At 59.5% G+C, this 14,495-nt stretch overlaps 3 protein-coding genes and 1 pseudogene across 8 annotated transcripts in view; 1 reads left to right on the forward strand and 3 right to left on the reverse strand.

Moving 5' to 3' along the window:
- The window catches only part of LOC102126330 (importin subunit alpha-1-like), a 31,198-nt gene extending 25,758 nt beyond the window's left edge, over positions 1-5,440 (reverse strand). Inside the window, 2 exon segments of the mRNA XM_065531862.2 lie at positions 4,125-4,780; positions 5,228-5,440. The gene's annotated coding sequence lies outside the window, so the exon portion shown is untranslated.
- On the reverse strand, positions 782-5,440 carry LOC123569351 (rho GTPase-activating protein 27-like; annotated as a pseudogene).
- LOC141408843 (uncharacterized) lies at positions 3,620-11,410 on the forward strand. The gene is made up of 2 exons (XM_074020134.1): positions 3,620-4,331; positions 5,916-11,410. The coding sequence occupies exon 2, from the start codon at positions 6,603-6,605 to the stop codon at positions 7,500-7,502; it is 900 nt and encodes a 299-aa protein (XP_073876235.1). The 5' UTR covers positions 3,620-4,331; positions 5,916-6,602; the 3' UTR covers positions 7,503-11,410.
- Positions 10,667-14,495, reverse strand: part of LOC135967743 (putative pleckstrin homology domain-containing family M member 1P) — a 29,601-nt gene continuing 25,772 nt past the window's right edge. For 2 of the 6 annotated variants that reach the window (XR_012426026.1, XR_012426025.1), the window contains exons 3-6: positions 13,036-13,099; positions 12,364-12,464; positions 11,767-11,913; positions 10,667-11,164 (exon numbers count right to left, since the gene is read on the reverse strand). Coding sequence is in view for 3 of the 6 variants with exons in the window: in XM_074020136.1 (XP_073876237.1) it covers positions 11,053-11,164; positions 12,364-12,539; positions 13,036-13,099 (352 nt within the window). In the remaining 3 variants the exon portion in view is untranslated. Of the gene's footprint in view, positions 11,165-11,766; positions 11,914-12,363; positions 12,540-13,035; positions 13,100-14,495 lie in introns of all 6 variants that reach the window. The other 4 variants (XM_074020136.1, XM_074020135.1, XR_012426024.1 and 1 more) reach the window with 3 other exon arrangements.

Raw genomic sequence — 14,495 nt, forward strand, 5'->3', positions numbered from 1 at the left:
GCTTCCCAGGGCTCCCTGAGTGGCCTCTTTGGGGGAGGGGAGGAGTCATCCCTGCTTACTTCCCCCTGTTTCCCTCTCTCCCCTCTCAGAAGGGTTTGCTTCTGCCCTCTCCTGGGCAGCAAGAGAACAGGAGACGTCCCTTTCCTGGGACATCATCAACTCTCCCACCACAGGGCTGGGCACACAGGTTGCTCAGAAGAAGGAGCGCTTGCTTGCCTTTGGCTTGTACTGTTTTTGCCAAGGGGAATAGGGTGGCCAACCCTAAATGCCACCTGACTGAAACTGAACCTGGTGGCCAGGGTGGGGCTAGGGGTCAAGGGACCTGGAACTGTCCCAGACACAGTCACTTCCTGGCTGTGTGAGCTTCGTCCTGTCACTAAACCTCTCCGAACCTCTGTTTGTACTCAGGGCAAATGGAGGTGTCCATGCCTGCCTTCCAAGCTGCTGGGAGCTTAACCCTGGGTACAAGCCTTTGAGCAAGAGCCCACACAGGACTGTTAACCCCTTTGGGACTGCATCTTACCACACTTTGTCCCCAGTGTCCAGCACAGTGACCAGCCCACACCAAGTGCTCAATATGTGCAACTAGAGTGCATGGGGAGTGACAAGACTGTAAAACACCATCCATGGCAGGAGCTCCTCTGTTCTGGGGGTTCCTGGCCCTGCCCAGTAGCCTGCCCTAAGCCCCAAACTGCTGCCTAATAGACGGCGGTCCCCACACACTCCCCAGTGCCCCCATGCCATGCCATCCCCACATCCTGCCCCTCTGTTCTGCACCCACTTTCTTTTTTTTTTTTTTTTTTTTTTTTGAGGCGGAGTCTCGCTCTGTGGCCCAGGCTGGAGTGCAGTGGCCGGATCTCAGCCAGGCGCGGTGGCTCAAGCCTGTAATCCCAGCACTTTGGGAGGCCGAGACGGGCGGATCACGAGGTCAGGAGATCGAGACCATCCTGGCTAACACGGTGAAACCCACTTTCTTCTGAGATCCCTTCTCAGCAACGACCTCCTCCTCATCTTCAGCCTCCGCATCTCCTGCCCACCCACCTGAACCTGGGGACCACATTTCCATCCATGACCTACACCCGCTCTGGCTACACTGTGTCTCTCTCCTCCTGCCCGTTGTCCACACGCTCAATTCGCACCCTCACTTCACTCCTGACCACTGCCCTCTGCCTTCAGCACCCCCCGACCAGCTGAGCTTCTAGTGGCCACTTCAGGTAAGTGGTATAAGGCCTTTCTCTCACGTGACCTTCCTGTGCGTCCTTCTTCTGGCCACTTCTTGTCCTCTGAGCCAGCACTCTCACGCTTCTCTTCCCTTTGTCTGGCACCTAAATCCAGGTGGGCCCCAGCTTTTCTTCACCCTACTCCTCCCCAAGTTGCCCCCCACCCCAACCTCAGTAAGCAGCACCACTGTCTGCCCACGAGTGCCAGCCGGGAATCTAGAACTCAACCGGATTTCCCTCCCACCTCCCTCGGCCCCCAGGCCCTGCCCATCCACCTCCCAAACCTCTGTTACCATCACATGACCACGAGACCACTAAGAGCTTCGGCCGTGCTTGAAGCCCTGGCCACAGGGATATTTTTCTCAATCCCACTCCTGTCTCTGCTAAAAGCCTCACAGCAGCTGCAGGATAACGTGCACATTCCTGGCAAGCGCCCATGAGGCCCTGCCCGGGTGGGCACCCACTCCCAACCCTAAGCTCCACTCCTGAGCCCCAGCCCCATGTCTTCTCTTGCTGGCCTCCTATCCAAGAGGGCGACTCCCCCAGGAACGTGGCTGTGCCTCAGTCCTCTCCAGATCCAAAGGTTCACCAGGGTTTGGCAGGTATTCAGCTAGTTCACGCCTGATGAACCAGTGAATGGGCCTGGAGGATCATGGTGGCAAATGCCGCCTGGGACAACTAAGGGCAGGGGTGGGGTTCCCTTGGGGGGCAGGACTAACTCCCTACCCTGGACTTTGTTGGGGGTGGAGCACCAGGGAGACCCACAGCTGCCTCTTGAATAAAGCTCCGTGCAGGGAACGTGGTATTATTGCACCCTTCGCACAGGGGAGGAAACAGGACCGGAGATGCAAAGTGACTTGTGGAGGTCACACAGTGAATTAGGGCCACGAGTGGGGCCAAGGAGCAGCCTGTCTCTGGCCAATGTCCTAGATGCCCCCCTGGGTAAGTCCCCTGCCCCCATCACCTGTGCCCCTCCCCCAGATGCCACTGCAACTAGGAACCTGCTAGGAGCTGGAAGAAGGATGGGCAGAGGGGCCACCTGGCAGGGGCCCTGGCAGCCGGGGTGACCTGTCTTCTCAGGAGATGTCAGGACCTGGGCAGTCTCCCTCCTCTTTGGTCCTGGGGCCTGGGGTGGTGGCCCTTGGGCAGACCCACAGAGCCCTGGCTCATAGGTAAGGGACTGCCACACCTCTGCCCTTTTCAACACACACTGTGTGCACTCTGTCTGAGCCAGACCCTGGGCCAGATGCGAGGTTCAAAGAGCAAGGCCATTTCCCCACCTCCAGGGGCTCCACTCAGACGGGCAGGCACCCTCCCACCGTCACCAGCACAGAGAATGTGGAGAGGCCGAGAAGTGCGCCACCGGGAGCCTGCGAAGGAAACTGAGGGACGCTGGGGGAGAAGAGGGCTGGCATCCAGCCACCCATCCCAGAGAAACTGCCTGGCCGGCTGGCAGCGGCACGAAACAGGAACCAGCCGCGGTCCTCAGCCCCGCCCGCCGGGTGCCGTTCTCCATCCTGGCCGCAAGGCGGCGGGCTGCCGCTGCAGGAGCCGGAGAGAAGGCGGCGCAGACCCAGGGAAGCCAAACGAGGACGACCTAGAGAGTCTGGGTGGACCCTCTGTTACTGCCAAGCGCCTCGAAGTCTTACCTCGTTTAAGGCTCACAACCCTAATCCTTAGGTATTGTGCTTACACCAGAGGACGCTGGGCCTGGGGGAGCGTCCTCGTGTGTAAGTTAAGTGGCTGTCCGCAGCTGGCAGGTGACCCAGCAGAGTCCAATTCTCCTTTCCCCAGCCTCAAAATCTCAGCTCTGCATTGTAACGAGACGGGCGGAGGGAAGACCCAGCAGCGGGACTACGTGTCTCCTTCGTCTGGGCATCCCGGACTCAGTCCTGGCACATGGTAGGCATCAATGTTCATGGTAATGACATCAGGCACAGCGAAAGAAATTAGGGGCTCCCAAGGTTCAGAGGTCATCTGTCCACCCCCTCCCTTTGGGCTGAAGAACAAACCCAGACCCTGAGTGAGGAAGGGAACTGCCTCTAGATCATCACACGGCCGGTGGCAGATGGCAGAACGGTTCTGAGCAAACTTTTTTCCCCTCGGGCTGCCCCTCCCTGAAAAGTTCCTAAAGTTCAAAATGTCAGGGTCGCCCAGAGTGTTCTGGGGATGTAAGAGTGTTTATAAAACGTGCTCTATTTTCGATTTCCCAGATTAACACAACTACATTCTGAAGAGGGAAAAAAAACCTTACTTAACCGGACGTCTTTCTGAAAGAAACCCATCAGGAGTTCTTTTAAAAATAAAAAATAAAAAGGAACTGAAATTCTGGAAGCACCCTCAAAGGGAAGCAGACGCCAGACTTTCACATCCACCCTCTCATCTGACCCCAGGCTCCTGGGAGACGGGCAAGGCGGTTGAGCTGGCGGCAGGCCCGCAATCCCCCGTTCCATGCCCAGATGCACTTCGGAATACAGAACAGCTGGGACTTGGAAAGATATCGTGAGGCACCCACCTGCTGTGGGTTACATTACCTCCCATCAGGGCTTGGGGCAGCCGCCGGCTATCGCGCTCATTTGCATTTCTGCAGCAAAATATGAATATTCACACAAGCGCGATAAATAAAGACCATCAACAGCCTCACATCAGTTCAAGCGCAATTTTGCCACCAATTGGATTACGGAAAACCTTTTGGGCTTCCAGGGAGCTCTGGAGCCTGGGAACTGCAGATGAGGCACTGGGAGCCTGCACTGTTTCGCGGCTGGGGAGAGGGAGCTCATCCGAAGTCTTCGGACAAAGGTGGGCGTCGTGCCCGATGCTGAGCGGAGCGGGTCTCCTCGCGCCCAGGCTCCCTGCGGGCGCGGTCCCCAGTGAGCCTCCCCGCCTCCGCGCCCGGGGTCGTACCTGCTTGGTGCTCTCCTCCCGCGGCGGGCCGCGCACCTCCTAGATGGCCTCGTAGACGTTCTCTGAGTCGCTGCGCGCCAGGGGCAGCAGGCACACCCAGGACACCGCCACGCTGCAGGCCTTGAAGCTGCCGCTGCTTCCGAGGTGGCCGGCGGGAGGCGAGACGGCGGCGCGCGCCAGGTTGTCCAGGGACTGCGCGGGCCTCAGGTACAGGCAGGCGGGCAGGCCAGGCTCCAGGCTGCTGCGCTGGGTCGCGGCGCCGCGCTGCGCAGGGCCGCACAGGGAGCTGGCGCCGCCTCGGGGCTCCGCCGGGGGGCCATTGGGGCCCGCTGCCGCCGCCGCCCTCACGAACCGGTTGTCATAGGAGAACGGCTCGGGGGCCGCGGGGCCGGTTGGGGACCTGGCGGCGCGGCCGTGGCAGGGTTGTCCAGCGCAGGCAGCTCGCGCACGTACTGCGCGGGCAGGTAGAAGGGGCGGCCGCCGGGCTCGCGCCGCAGGTGCCACCGGTGCTCGGTGCTGCGCCGCAGCGGCCGGTAGAGCTCATTGGGCGGGATGGCCACGCGGCGCCCATTGTTGCCGGTGTACTCGAAGGCGTACTCCACCAGCACGTACACGTCTCCCTTCACATCCGCCGCCATCGCGGCCGCGGCGTTTTCCTGCAGGCAACAAGGAGGAGGGCCGCGGAAGTCAAGACAACCGAGCCCGGAATAGCCCCGCACGCAGGGACAGACATGGGTTCGAGTCCCGATGCTGCACTTGCCGTTCGCCTTCGGGCCTCAGTTTTCCCATTTCTAAAATGGGGACTTGCATAAAATCACATCTCAGGCTTCCATTCTTACACTCAGTGCTGGAATTAGGACAACCCCTTCATTCCGTGGGGTTGATTCTAAGATTTGAGCCTCGCTTCGGTCCTGCGGTGGGGAGATTGTGGGTAGTCTTGATCCAAATCGACTGCGAGGGAAACCTTGGCTTTAAAACGAGGGGTGATTGCCTGCTCTAAGGTCGACACCACGCTTGCTTAGTAGTTGACTGAGCCTTAGTTTTCCCGTCAGTCAAGTAGGAAAAGCAGCCCATTTCCTGCCGTTCCCCGGGCCCTGTCCCACCTGGACGCCTCCCGCCCGCAGAGAATCCGCAGAGGGTCTCGTTGCACCGCCTCCCTCTGCGAGCCTGCGCCCCGGCCCCGGGGTCGGGGTTGGGATGCGGGCTCTGCAGGCGCCCCGGTGAACAGCTCTACCTGGGGGCTGTCCCTGCCCCGCTTAGTCCGAGGGCCTTGGTGTGGGGACCTCCGCTGTCAAGGCGGGGGAACCGGTTCTCTCGGTTTCTCTCTCCTTCCGCAGCTGCTTCAGCGCAGACGTGACCCCTAGCCCGGCCCGGCCCGGCCCGGCCCGGCCCGGCCCGGCCCGGCCCGCCCCGCCCCGGCCCGCCCCGCCCCGGCCCGCCCCGCCCCGGCCCGCCCCGCCCCGCCCCCTGCTCTCCGGCTCTCACGCCGCCCCGGAGAAAGGCTGCCCACCTGCCCTGGGACCCCTACAGTGCCCCCACGAGAGTGGCCCCTGGAGAATGCACTCTGAGACAGTGACTATCCGTGCGGAGTCCCAGAGCAGGGGCCCCCAGAGCTCTCCGGAGTGGTCACAAGCCCCACTCCCGCCCCGACTCCAGTGTGTCAGGGATGGGGGAGAGCCTAACTAAATCTGCCTGCGCCCCTCCACCAAAGCCACGAGTCGGTGGTCTTCTCCGGAAGTGCATGGCCCCTCCAGACTCCCACACTGACCACACCTCCTCCTGCCCCCTAAGGTGACCCGGACCAGGGGCCAGGAGACCGTCGCTGGCCGAGGCTGAGGGACCGAAGAAGCAGAGTCCAACCGAGGCCCCCGTAGGGCTCCTTCGCCACTTTCTCAAGCGTTTCTTGACGAGGAAAGGGTGTACACTGAGTTACTACGCACACTGGGCCCCGGAGGCGGGGTCATCGAGCTGCCCTGAGCCAACAAACCCCAAGGTGGACGCTGCCCCCGGCGCCCCTTCTCCCTGGACCCCGTAGCGCACTCACGTCGGCTGGGCTGGTCTCAGGGAGCCCAAGGGCCCGGTGGGCGGAGCCGGCAGGTTAGGCCCCTACCATCGCCCTGGGCCGGGCTTCCAGGGGCCAGGCCGGAGAGGCTGCGCGGAATCGGAGCTGGCAATGGCAGCAAATAGGGACAGGGACGCTCAGGAGTGCTGTCACCGATACCCAAAGCAGCTGTGTCTGGGCGGGGCGAGGAGGAGCCTGAATGCCTCTGCTGGGAACCTTGCGGGGCATTGGGACGAGGCCCGGAGCAGAAGGCCGGGGCCGGGAGCCAGAAAGGCTGCGTCTGAAGGGGCGCTGGATGGTCGCTAGCGGAGCCCAAGAAGGGTGGGGCTGCCCCTGCCCCGTCTTCCCCCTTCCCTTCTCCCCCGGGGATTTGCTGTCCCGGAGTCCCTGTGTCCCTCCCGCGCGCGGCTCCGGGAATGCCGGGTTGGGGCTGGTTGTCTCGTGCGGGCGTTCCTGCTCGCGGGGAGGTTATTCGCACCCTGAATCACTCACTTCGAGTCCTTCCAACCGGATTGCAGACCCGCCGCTCCGGGTCCACCTCCCCCACCGGGGCCTTTCCAGCCCGGCCGGGCCTGGAAAAACTCCGAGCGGGATTCCCAGCGCAGGGACGCCCAACGGAGCACAGTGTCTCGGGCTGGATAAGACGTGGACCCGGCTACAGCTCCTTCGCCAACCTGGGGGAACACAGAGAAGGGGAGGGATTGGTGGGGGCCGGGAGGATCCCTGGAGCACAAGATCGCACCCGTCCCCAGGAGGTCCCCTGCGTCCACCGCCGAGGTGACACAAGCTGCAGCGGCGTCAACGCCTGGGTCGGCACTGGGGGCCTGGGCCTGCTCCCCTCCTGCCTCCAGATGGAGGGCAGCATTCGCCTACCTTCTCCTCCCCGTGGGATGAGGCCTGCGCAGCTCCCGCCCCAGCACCGAGACAAGAGGAGCAGGGCGAGGAGCTCTTTGGTGCGGACCCGCCACCTGCCGCACACTTTCCTCCCCATCCTGCCCCTTGCCCCACCCCCACCCCACCTCCCACCTCAATCCCCGCTCGGCGGCCCACTGCCTGCCCGGGCACTTTGGGGTGTCCGCTCGCTGGCCTCGCCTCCACTTGTCCCAGCGGGTGCGCGTGGGCTCGGTGTCCAGCGCTCGCTACTCCACCGCGCGGTTCCCGCGCTGCCCGGTTTCCTATTCAGCAATATAACTAGGAAGGCACCGGTGGAGAGCGCCTGGCAGAACTTCCTCCCGGACTGGGTCTGGGCTGCAGTTGCGAGAGACAATCCCCGGCGTCCTGGCTTCCTGACCCCTCTGGGCCAGGCCAGCGCCTGAAGAGCGAAGACGCCACCCCCTCCTCTGCACTTCCCGGGATCCTGGGCCACACCTAGCTGTCTCCAGGGAGGAAGAAGACGCGGGGCTCAGATGGTGGGACTGAGGATGGCAGGAGCCTCCCCCTCGCAGCTTCTCCTGGCCAGGTTACCTTCCCACCATCCCCAACTGCCTCTTGATCCTTGCGGGGAAGGAGGGCCACCCTCCAATCTGTCCACAGGGTAAGCTCAGAACAACCTCCTAGAGGCCAGGAGTCCAGCCCCAGGACCCTCTGCCTTGGGGGTCTTCTGTTTGGGAATTACCTGCCTCTCTGGACAAGCTGCCTCGCCCTGATCTGAGCCTGCGCTCACTCCAGACATCACAAGCCCCAGTCCCAGCAGACCCCTTGCCCTCAGGGGCCCCAAAGAACAGTTGTGCCTGTGGACCTGGCTGTGTGTGCCAGGAGCTGGCTGATTCAGGCCAGTGTTCTGGGAGGAAGAGGGGCCCGAACCCCAGGCCATGGCCCCTCTTGACACCACCTCCTGGGGGTCCAGGGTTGGGTGGGAAGCTGAATCTGGCCACGCTCATTCTGGAACTCCCTTACCTCTGTATCTTTGCCCCTGCTAGGCATTGCCACCCATGAGTCCCCACTTCCTCTGAGAATCTCAGTGTGTCTGAGGCTTGGTGGCACCTTGGGACCCTCCAGGGTAGGCACACAGCAGAACTAGGCATCTGTCTTTGGTGCCCGACATGCTTAGAAAATAGTGACTGAAGGAATCTTCTCCCTCCCTACCTTTTAGGTGCCTCCCCACCTGCAGCACAGCCAGGCAGCGGTGATGGTCTTTGGTGGGGTCAGGCTGGTATGATGCCCCACTCTGCTGCTTGGCGGCTGGTAGGCCTTGGGAGCTCTGCCTCATCTCTGCAGCTCAGCTTTCTTTCCTATCAATAGTAACACTCACTTCGCCGGATTATTGCGAGGATTAAATGAGGTCCACTAAGCAGAGCTTACCACATGCCCAGCGCACACAATATACGAGCTATTTTTTTTTCTGTTTTTGAGATGGAATCTGGCTCTGTCACCTAGGCTGGAGTGCAGTGGCACGATCTCGGCTCACTGGAACCTCCGTCTCTGGGTTTAAGTGATTCTCCTGCCTCAGCTTCCTGAGTAGCTGGAATTACAGGCCCCTGCCATCATGCCCGGCTAATTTTGGTATTTTTGTAGAGACGGGGTTTCACCATGTTGGCCAGGCTGGTCTTGAACTCCTGACCTCAAATGATCTGACTGCCTTGGCCTCCCAAAATGCTGGGATTACAGGCATGAGCCACCGTGCCCACCTATATCAGCTATTATGACACTTATATTATGTGATGAGCTCTTGGGGGTTGGATTGAAATCTGCAAACCACCCCTCCTTCAGGCAGAAGAGAAGGGGAAGTCCCAGCTACTCATGAGGCTGAGGCAAGAGAATTGCTTGAACCCGGGAGGTGGAGGTTGCAGTGAGTTGAGATCACGGTACTGCACGCCAGCCTGGGCAACAGAGTAACTCCATCTCAAAACAAACAAACAAAAAAGTTGGGGAGAAGGGGAAACAAGTGCCCTCAGAAGCGCTTTGTTGAGGATGGAGAAGGGCTGAGCCCACCTGCAGGGCAGAACCAGGTCACATGCCATGGCCCTCCACTGGGCCTCCCTCCCCCAGTTTCTCTTATCTTCTCTGGGCCTACCATCTACTGTCCTTGGGGGAAGCTGCGGCACCTAGATGGGCAGAGGATGCCAACTTGTAATCTGAAAGGGGCCTTCAAGGACAGGAAATCTCAGATCTGAATGTTGTCTATTTCTATCTCATTTTACCGCAATCTGATTTCCCTGAGAATTAGTCTGTTTCTGAGGGCGCCTTCGAGAAGAATCCTCACAGGCCCAAGCCCTCCCCAGGCCAGGCTCCTGCCCACTCAGGGATGGGGCAATGAGGGCTCTGACGAGGCCAGGCTTGTGGGGGAGAGTTAATGTGGGCCATGGCAGGTGCATAACCCAGCTCCTGGCTTAGGAGGCATTGGCATCTGGGCATGGGTGTGCGCCATGACCCGGAAAAGCTGTGTGCAGCCTCCAATTGCCTGCCACTGCCGCCTCTGTTGTGGTGCACAGGCAGCCAGCTCCAAGGCTGGGTGGGTGACTCATCAGCCGATCGCCCCCAGGAAGGGGTGAGGGTGGGCTCATCTCTGACAGTGACAGGCAGATCTCCACCTGAGGCCTCAGACTCCAAGCTGAGCGCAGGTAAGACAGCTAGGACTGAGGGCCTGCTGGGTCCAGGAGAGGTGGAGGATGGCGACAGAGAGACCAGCAAACCCACATTTCCCCCAAAGCCTGGAGGGTCTGAACTTCACTTCAAAAACAATTCCAGGCTCCCACCCCAGCCCCAAGGCCCCTTCAAAGGCAGTCCTGCTCTGGGGAAGTTCTTCAGTCTCCATGTCCTAGCTGGGCAAGTTCAGTGATGCTGTGGGAATTCATGGCTTTGTGAGGCTGCGGCTGCATCCACAGGGCAGCTCCCCTGCACGCCCCGCACAGCTTAGGGCAAAGGACCGGGTCACTTCTCCACAGTGCAGGGCTGGGCTGCCTGCCCTCTCTGGGGTCCTGCCTGTCTGTGCCCTGGCAGGGGTCAGTCAGGCAGAGAGTGTGACCCCGGGCACCCACCGAGGTGGGCCTGGAGCATCTGCAGCAGCGCCCCTGTCTATAGAGGAGTGAGGATCGGGGGTGGGCAAGATGGTGACCCTCCCTAAACCGAGGAGGGCTCAAAGTGCTGACAGTGCTGGTTTCCAGTCATTTCTCCTTCTCCGAATGGGGCCAAGGCCCCGGGCTAGAGAAGAGCTAGGGGCTCTGATGCTGAGAAAGGGGTGGGCTCAGCAGGCAAGATGCACTGGAGTGGGGAGTAAAGACAGAGAGAAAGTGGGGTCACCAGGACTGGCCTTCCCCTGCTGAGGGGCGGTTTGGCACGGGCAGTGAAGGCCAAGGAAAGGCACCAGGTGGGCCCTGTCCCAGCAGTGGCCTGCCCGCCAGCCACCCACTGCCTCTAGGCCAGGCCTGAATGACTCCCGTGCATCCGCTGGGGGTGAGAATGTCCGGATTTCATGGGTGACTCACGTAGGGTCAAGAATAAAAAAATACTTTCTGTTGAAATATGAATGGAAAAACCCACCTTATAAAACAAGACCTTTTAATCAGGAATGTGGAATTGAAAATGCTCCCCAAGCCTCCTTTCCACAGTGTTTGGGCAGCCCTAATGGAGGTGCCGGGACGCTGGTGAGCCAGGGCCGGTGAGTGAAAGGCCCTGTCTGCCCGGAGACAGGGAGCATCTGGCGGTGGCCATGCCTCCTGCAGCAGAGGGGTGGTGAGGGGGCCAGGGGACATCAGAGGGACTCCTGGGCTTTCTCTGGGAGGCCAGTGCTCTGGTCACATTTGAGGGTCTTCCTGACAAGGGGACACAGCTGTGACACGGTAAGTATCCTGGGCTGATGGCAAACCCAGCTGGGATGGCTGAGCCGCACTCACCCCCGGCCTTCAGAACAGGGTCAGCAGATGGGCATCAGGTGAAAACGTTCTGTTCCTGGTACTTGCGCTGGCGGGCACAGTGGGGGCAGCCCTTCTTCACCACAGCCTGGCAGCTCTGGTGGAAGATGGTCTTGCACTCGGCACACCTGGGGAGAGAGCAGCACGCCTGCTGGTGCCAGCTGGGCTGGAGGCTGCCTTGTGGCCACGCTGGCCAGCACTTTTGACCAGAACCCACGATACGTCTGTGACATACTGTGTAACCCACGCACGCATGCCGTGCCTCTCTGTTCTGGAACAGGAGATTCTCGAAAGAGTGCTTACTGATATGTCACACAATGCACACTGATTTTCTCTGTACTATTGCAGTTTTTAATAAATGCTGCTTGAAATTCATTAAGGATTTATCATATTTAAAAACATTTACTTACTTATTTATTTTTAAGACAGAGCCTCACTCTGTTGCCCAGGCTGGAGTGCAGTGGCACGATCTCGGCTCACTGCAATATTTGCCTCCCGGATTCAAGCAATTATCCTGCCTCAGCCTCCCAAGTAGCTGGGATAACAGGTGCCCACCACCACACCCAGCTTACTTTTGTGGTTTTAGTGGAGACGGCACTTCACCATGTTGGCCAGGCTGGTCTCGAACTCTTGACCTCAAGTGACCCACCCGTCTTGGCCTCCCAAAGTGCTGGGATTACAGGTATGAGCCACCGCGCCCGGCCAAGACTGTATAATTTTAAGAACTCACCCCCAGGCCCATTCAGGGCTGAATCCAGGCCAGTGAACACCGACAGAAAAAGAACTAATGTTCCCAGTTCAGTTTTCCACTCCCATGTGGGTTGAAGAAGGTCTGGATGAATTTCTCCACTGAGAGGTTGCTGATAATGAGCAATAACTGGGAACAAGAGTGATCATTTCAGCAACAGAGGCAGTGGCAGTGGCAGGTACCACCCACCAAGTGCCCACTTTGTGCCTGGTCTCATGCCAACAGTGCAGAGCGGTAACTCATACAACCCTCCTCAACCCAGGCATACACTGAGGCGCCAGGAGGCTCCACGCAGAGAGCCGGCAGCCACCTCTTCTTTAGGAAGACAGATGGTTCCATAAAGGCAGAGGAGTCCTGGGAGAGCTTGTCTTGCCCCCTGAGCTGGACCGGAGCTGCCCATGACTGCCCAGGGCATGGGCTGCCCCGAACAGCAGCACCAGCCCTTGGCATGGCACAAAGCGGATGTTCAATACGTTCCTGCCCATAGAGCGAGGCCTGCTGCCCTGCGTGCTTGGGCCAGGCTGTGGGTGTGGGGAGAAGGGTGGGGCTGGGAGACAGCTGGCTGGGTGTCTCGCATACCTGACTGTGGTGTCAAACTCAAAGGGGAAGATGATGTCGTGCTGCTGGCAGATCTGGCAGATGAAGCTGCGCTGGGTGCACAGGTCGCAGTGGTAGACGTGCTGGGAGGCAAATTTGATCAGGGTCTTGAGGAATCCTTTATGCACCCCGTTTGCCATCTGCGGAGGGCTGGTAAACTGAGGCCCCAGGCCTTTCAAGCAGCTGCACTGAGGCACCATGGCACCCTGCCTGGAGAACTTCTACCCCCAGTTTCCACGTGGGCAAGAAAAGCAAACCTCCCTGAGTCAGGCTGAGCAGTGCCAGTGTCCAGCCCGTCCCTGAGTCAGGCTGAGCAGTGCCAGCGTCCAGCCCGTGGGCACTGAGGTCACTCAGGGCTAATGGGACTCACAGATGAGACCCGACTCCACTGTACCCGCCCGCTGGAGAAAGGAGTATTCCAAACTCTCTTCCTGTGATCCTGGGGTTGCTGGAGTGCTTGCTTATTCCAGGGTGCTGCGGGTATCCGTCCCTGCCCAGGAAGCCCGGGCAGCAGTGCAACCCACCCTGAGCTGCAGAAAAGCTGCAGACTGCTGTCTTCAGTAAACTACAGACACCCCCCTCCCATCTTCCCTGCTGACTTCTCCGGGAAAGAGGCCTCTCTGGAGGTCTGGGCGGGGGAAGCATGACACTCACCTGCTGGAGGTCAGCAACACTGAACCTATGCGGAGACTCCAGGAGATAATCCCTGTGGTTGAGCCTTCAAACAAAACACAAGCGATTCTTTAGAGAGGTTTCCAAGACCCGGGCCAACCTGTGTTGTTTGTTTTCATTCCCCTGGCGCTGCTCACCAGGCAGACACCTGCCGCCTGGGCGGGGCGGGGGCTAGGAGCGCAATTCAGCTTGCCTGGGCTTGGGACCTAGTCCCAAGGTAACTAACTAGCTGGTTGGATCTTGGGCACATTACTTAACCTCTCTGAACCTTGGGTTTCCCTGTCTGGGAAATGGAGTTGCTGGATTGAGTAACTTATTTAAAGCATTTGACTTGGTGCCAAGCTCCCAGTAAACACGTAATTAATCAGGAGGAGGAGGATGGGTGCTGACACCTGGGACCAGGAACTGGGCTAAGAGCTTCATACGCATTCATTCATTTGATCCTCACAATAATCCTGTGAGGCTGGTACTATCACAATTCCAATTTTGAGAAGAGGAAACAGAGAGGTTAAATCACTTGCCTGAGGTCACACAGCTAGTAGGTGGGACAGCTGAAGATTGAACACAGGGGCCTGGCTCCTGAGCCTGCACCCTTGTCCACCTGCTAAATACCTAGAGATGCAGGCTGTTGTCATTATTGCCACCATCACAAAACAGGGACACTGCTGGGGACAGCAATGCACAGGATATGGCCTCTGCATTCCTGTGGCCCCTGGTTTGGCCGAGGGACAGACATTCAAGTGTCTGGTTTCAGTGCTACACGAGAGCAATTGAGACATGTCCTAAGTACAGCAGATCCCATTTCAGAGGTGGCAGGGGCAGCAGAGGACAAGGGCTCAGCCACCAATGTGGCTCTAGTTTCCACCACACCAACGGCAGGGATCCAGCGGGCCCCATCCTGATGGAAACACCTGTAGAAAGTCCCCTGGTACAAAACCTGCCTGGCCTGGCTGTGTGTGTTTGGGTGGGTACTGGCGGTGGGAGGTTACTCCAAGTCAGAGGATGCTTGGGAACCTGCCCCAGGATGCCCCAGACATCTGGGGACAGGATGGTGCCAGCCCTGGGTCTGGGCCTCCCAGGTGCAAGCTGTGGAGCATCTGGATGGGGACTTGGCCTTGTCCCAGCTGGTGGCCTCAGCTGTGGTCCAGGAGAGCCCAATCTGGGGTAGAGACGGTGAGTCCCATCAAGCAGCCACAAAGGCCAAGATGCCAACTGGCCCCTTGGTTTACCATGCTGGTGTCCCCACTAAACTTCCTGCACTCTAGGAAGGGAAGCTGCCATTTGTTACCAAGAAAACATGGGACACAGCGGGTTGGGGGGACACAGGTTGGCCCTGAGCTGGCAGGAGTGTGGGCTGATCTGGATGGAGAATTAGCTTTGCCATCTGTCCTCTGACCACAGTCGTGGAAGCCCTGGGAGCCCCTGTGTCCTGGGCCTGTCAC

This window comes from Macaca fascicularis, chromosome 16 (assembly GCF_037993035.2).
Source record: "Macaca fascicularis isolate 582-1 chromosome 16, T2T-MFA8v1.1".
In the NCBI taxonomy this organism is placed as follows: domain Eukaryota; kingdom Metazoa; phylum Chordata; class Mammalia; order Primates; family Cercopithecidae; genus Macaca; species Macaca fascicularis.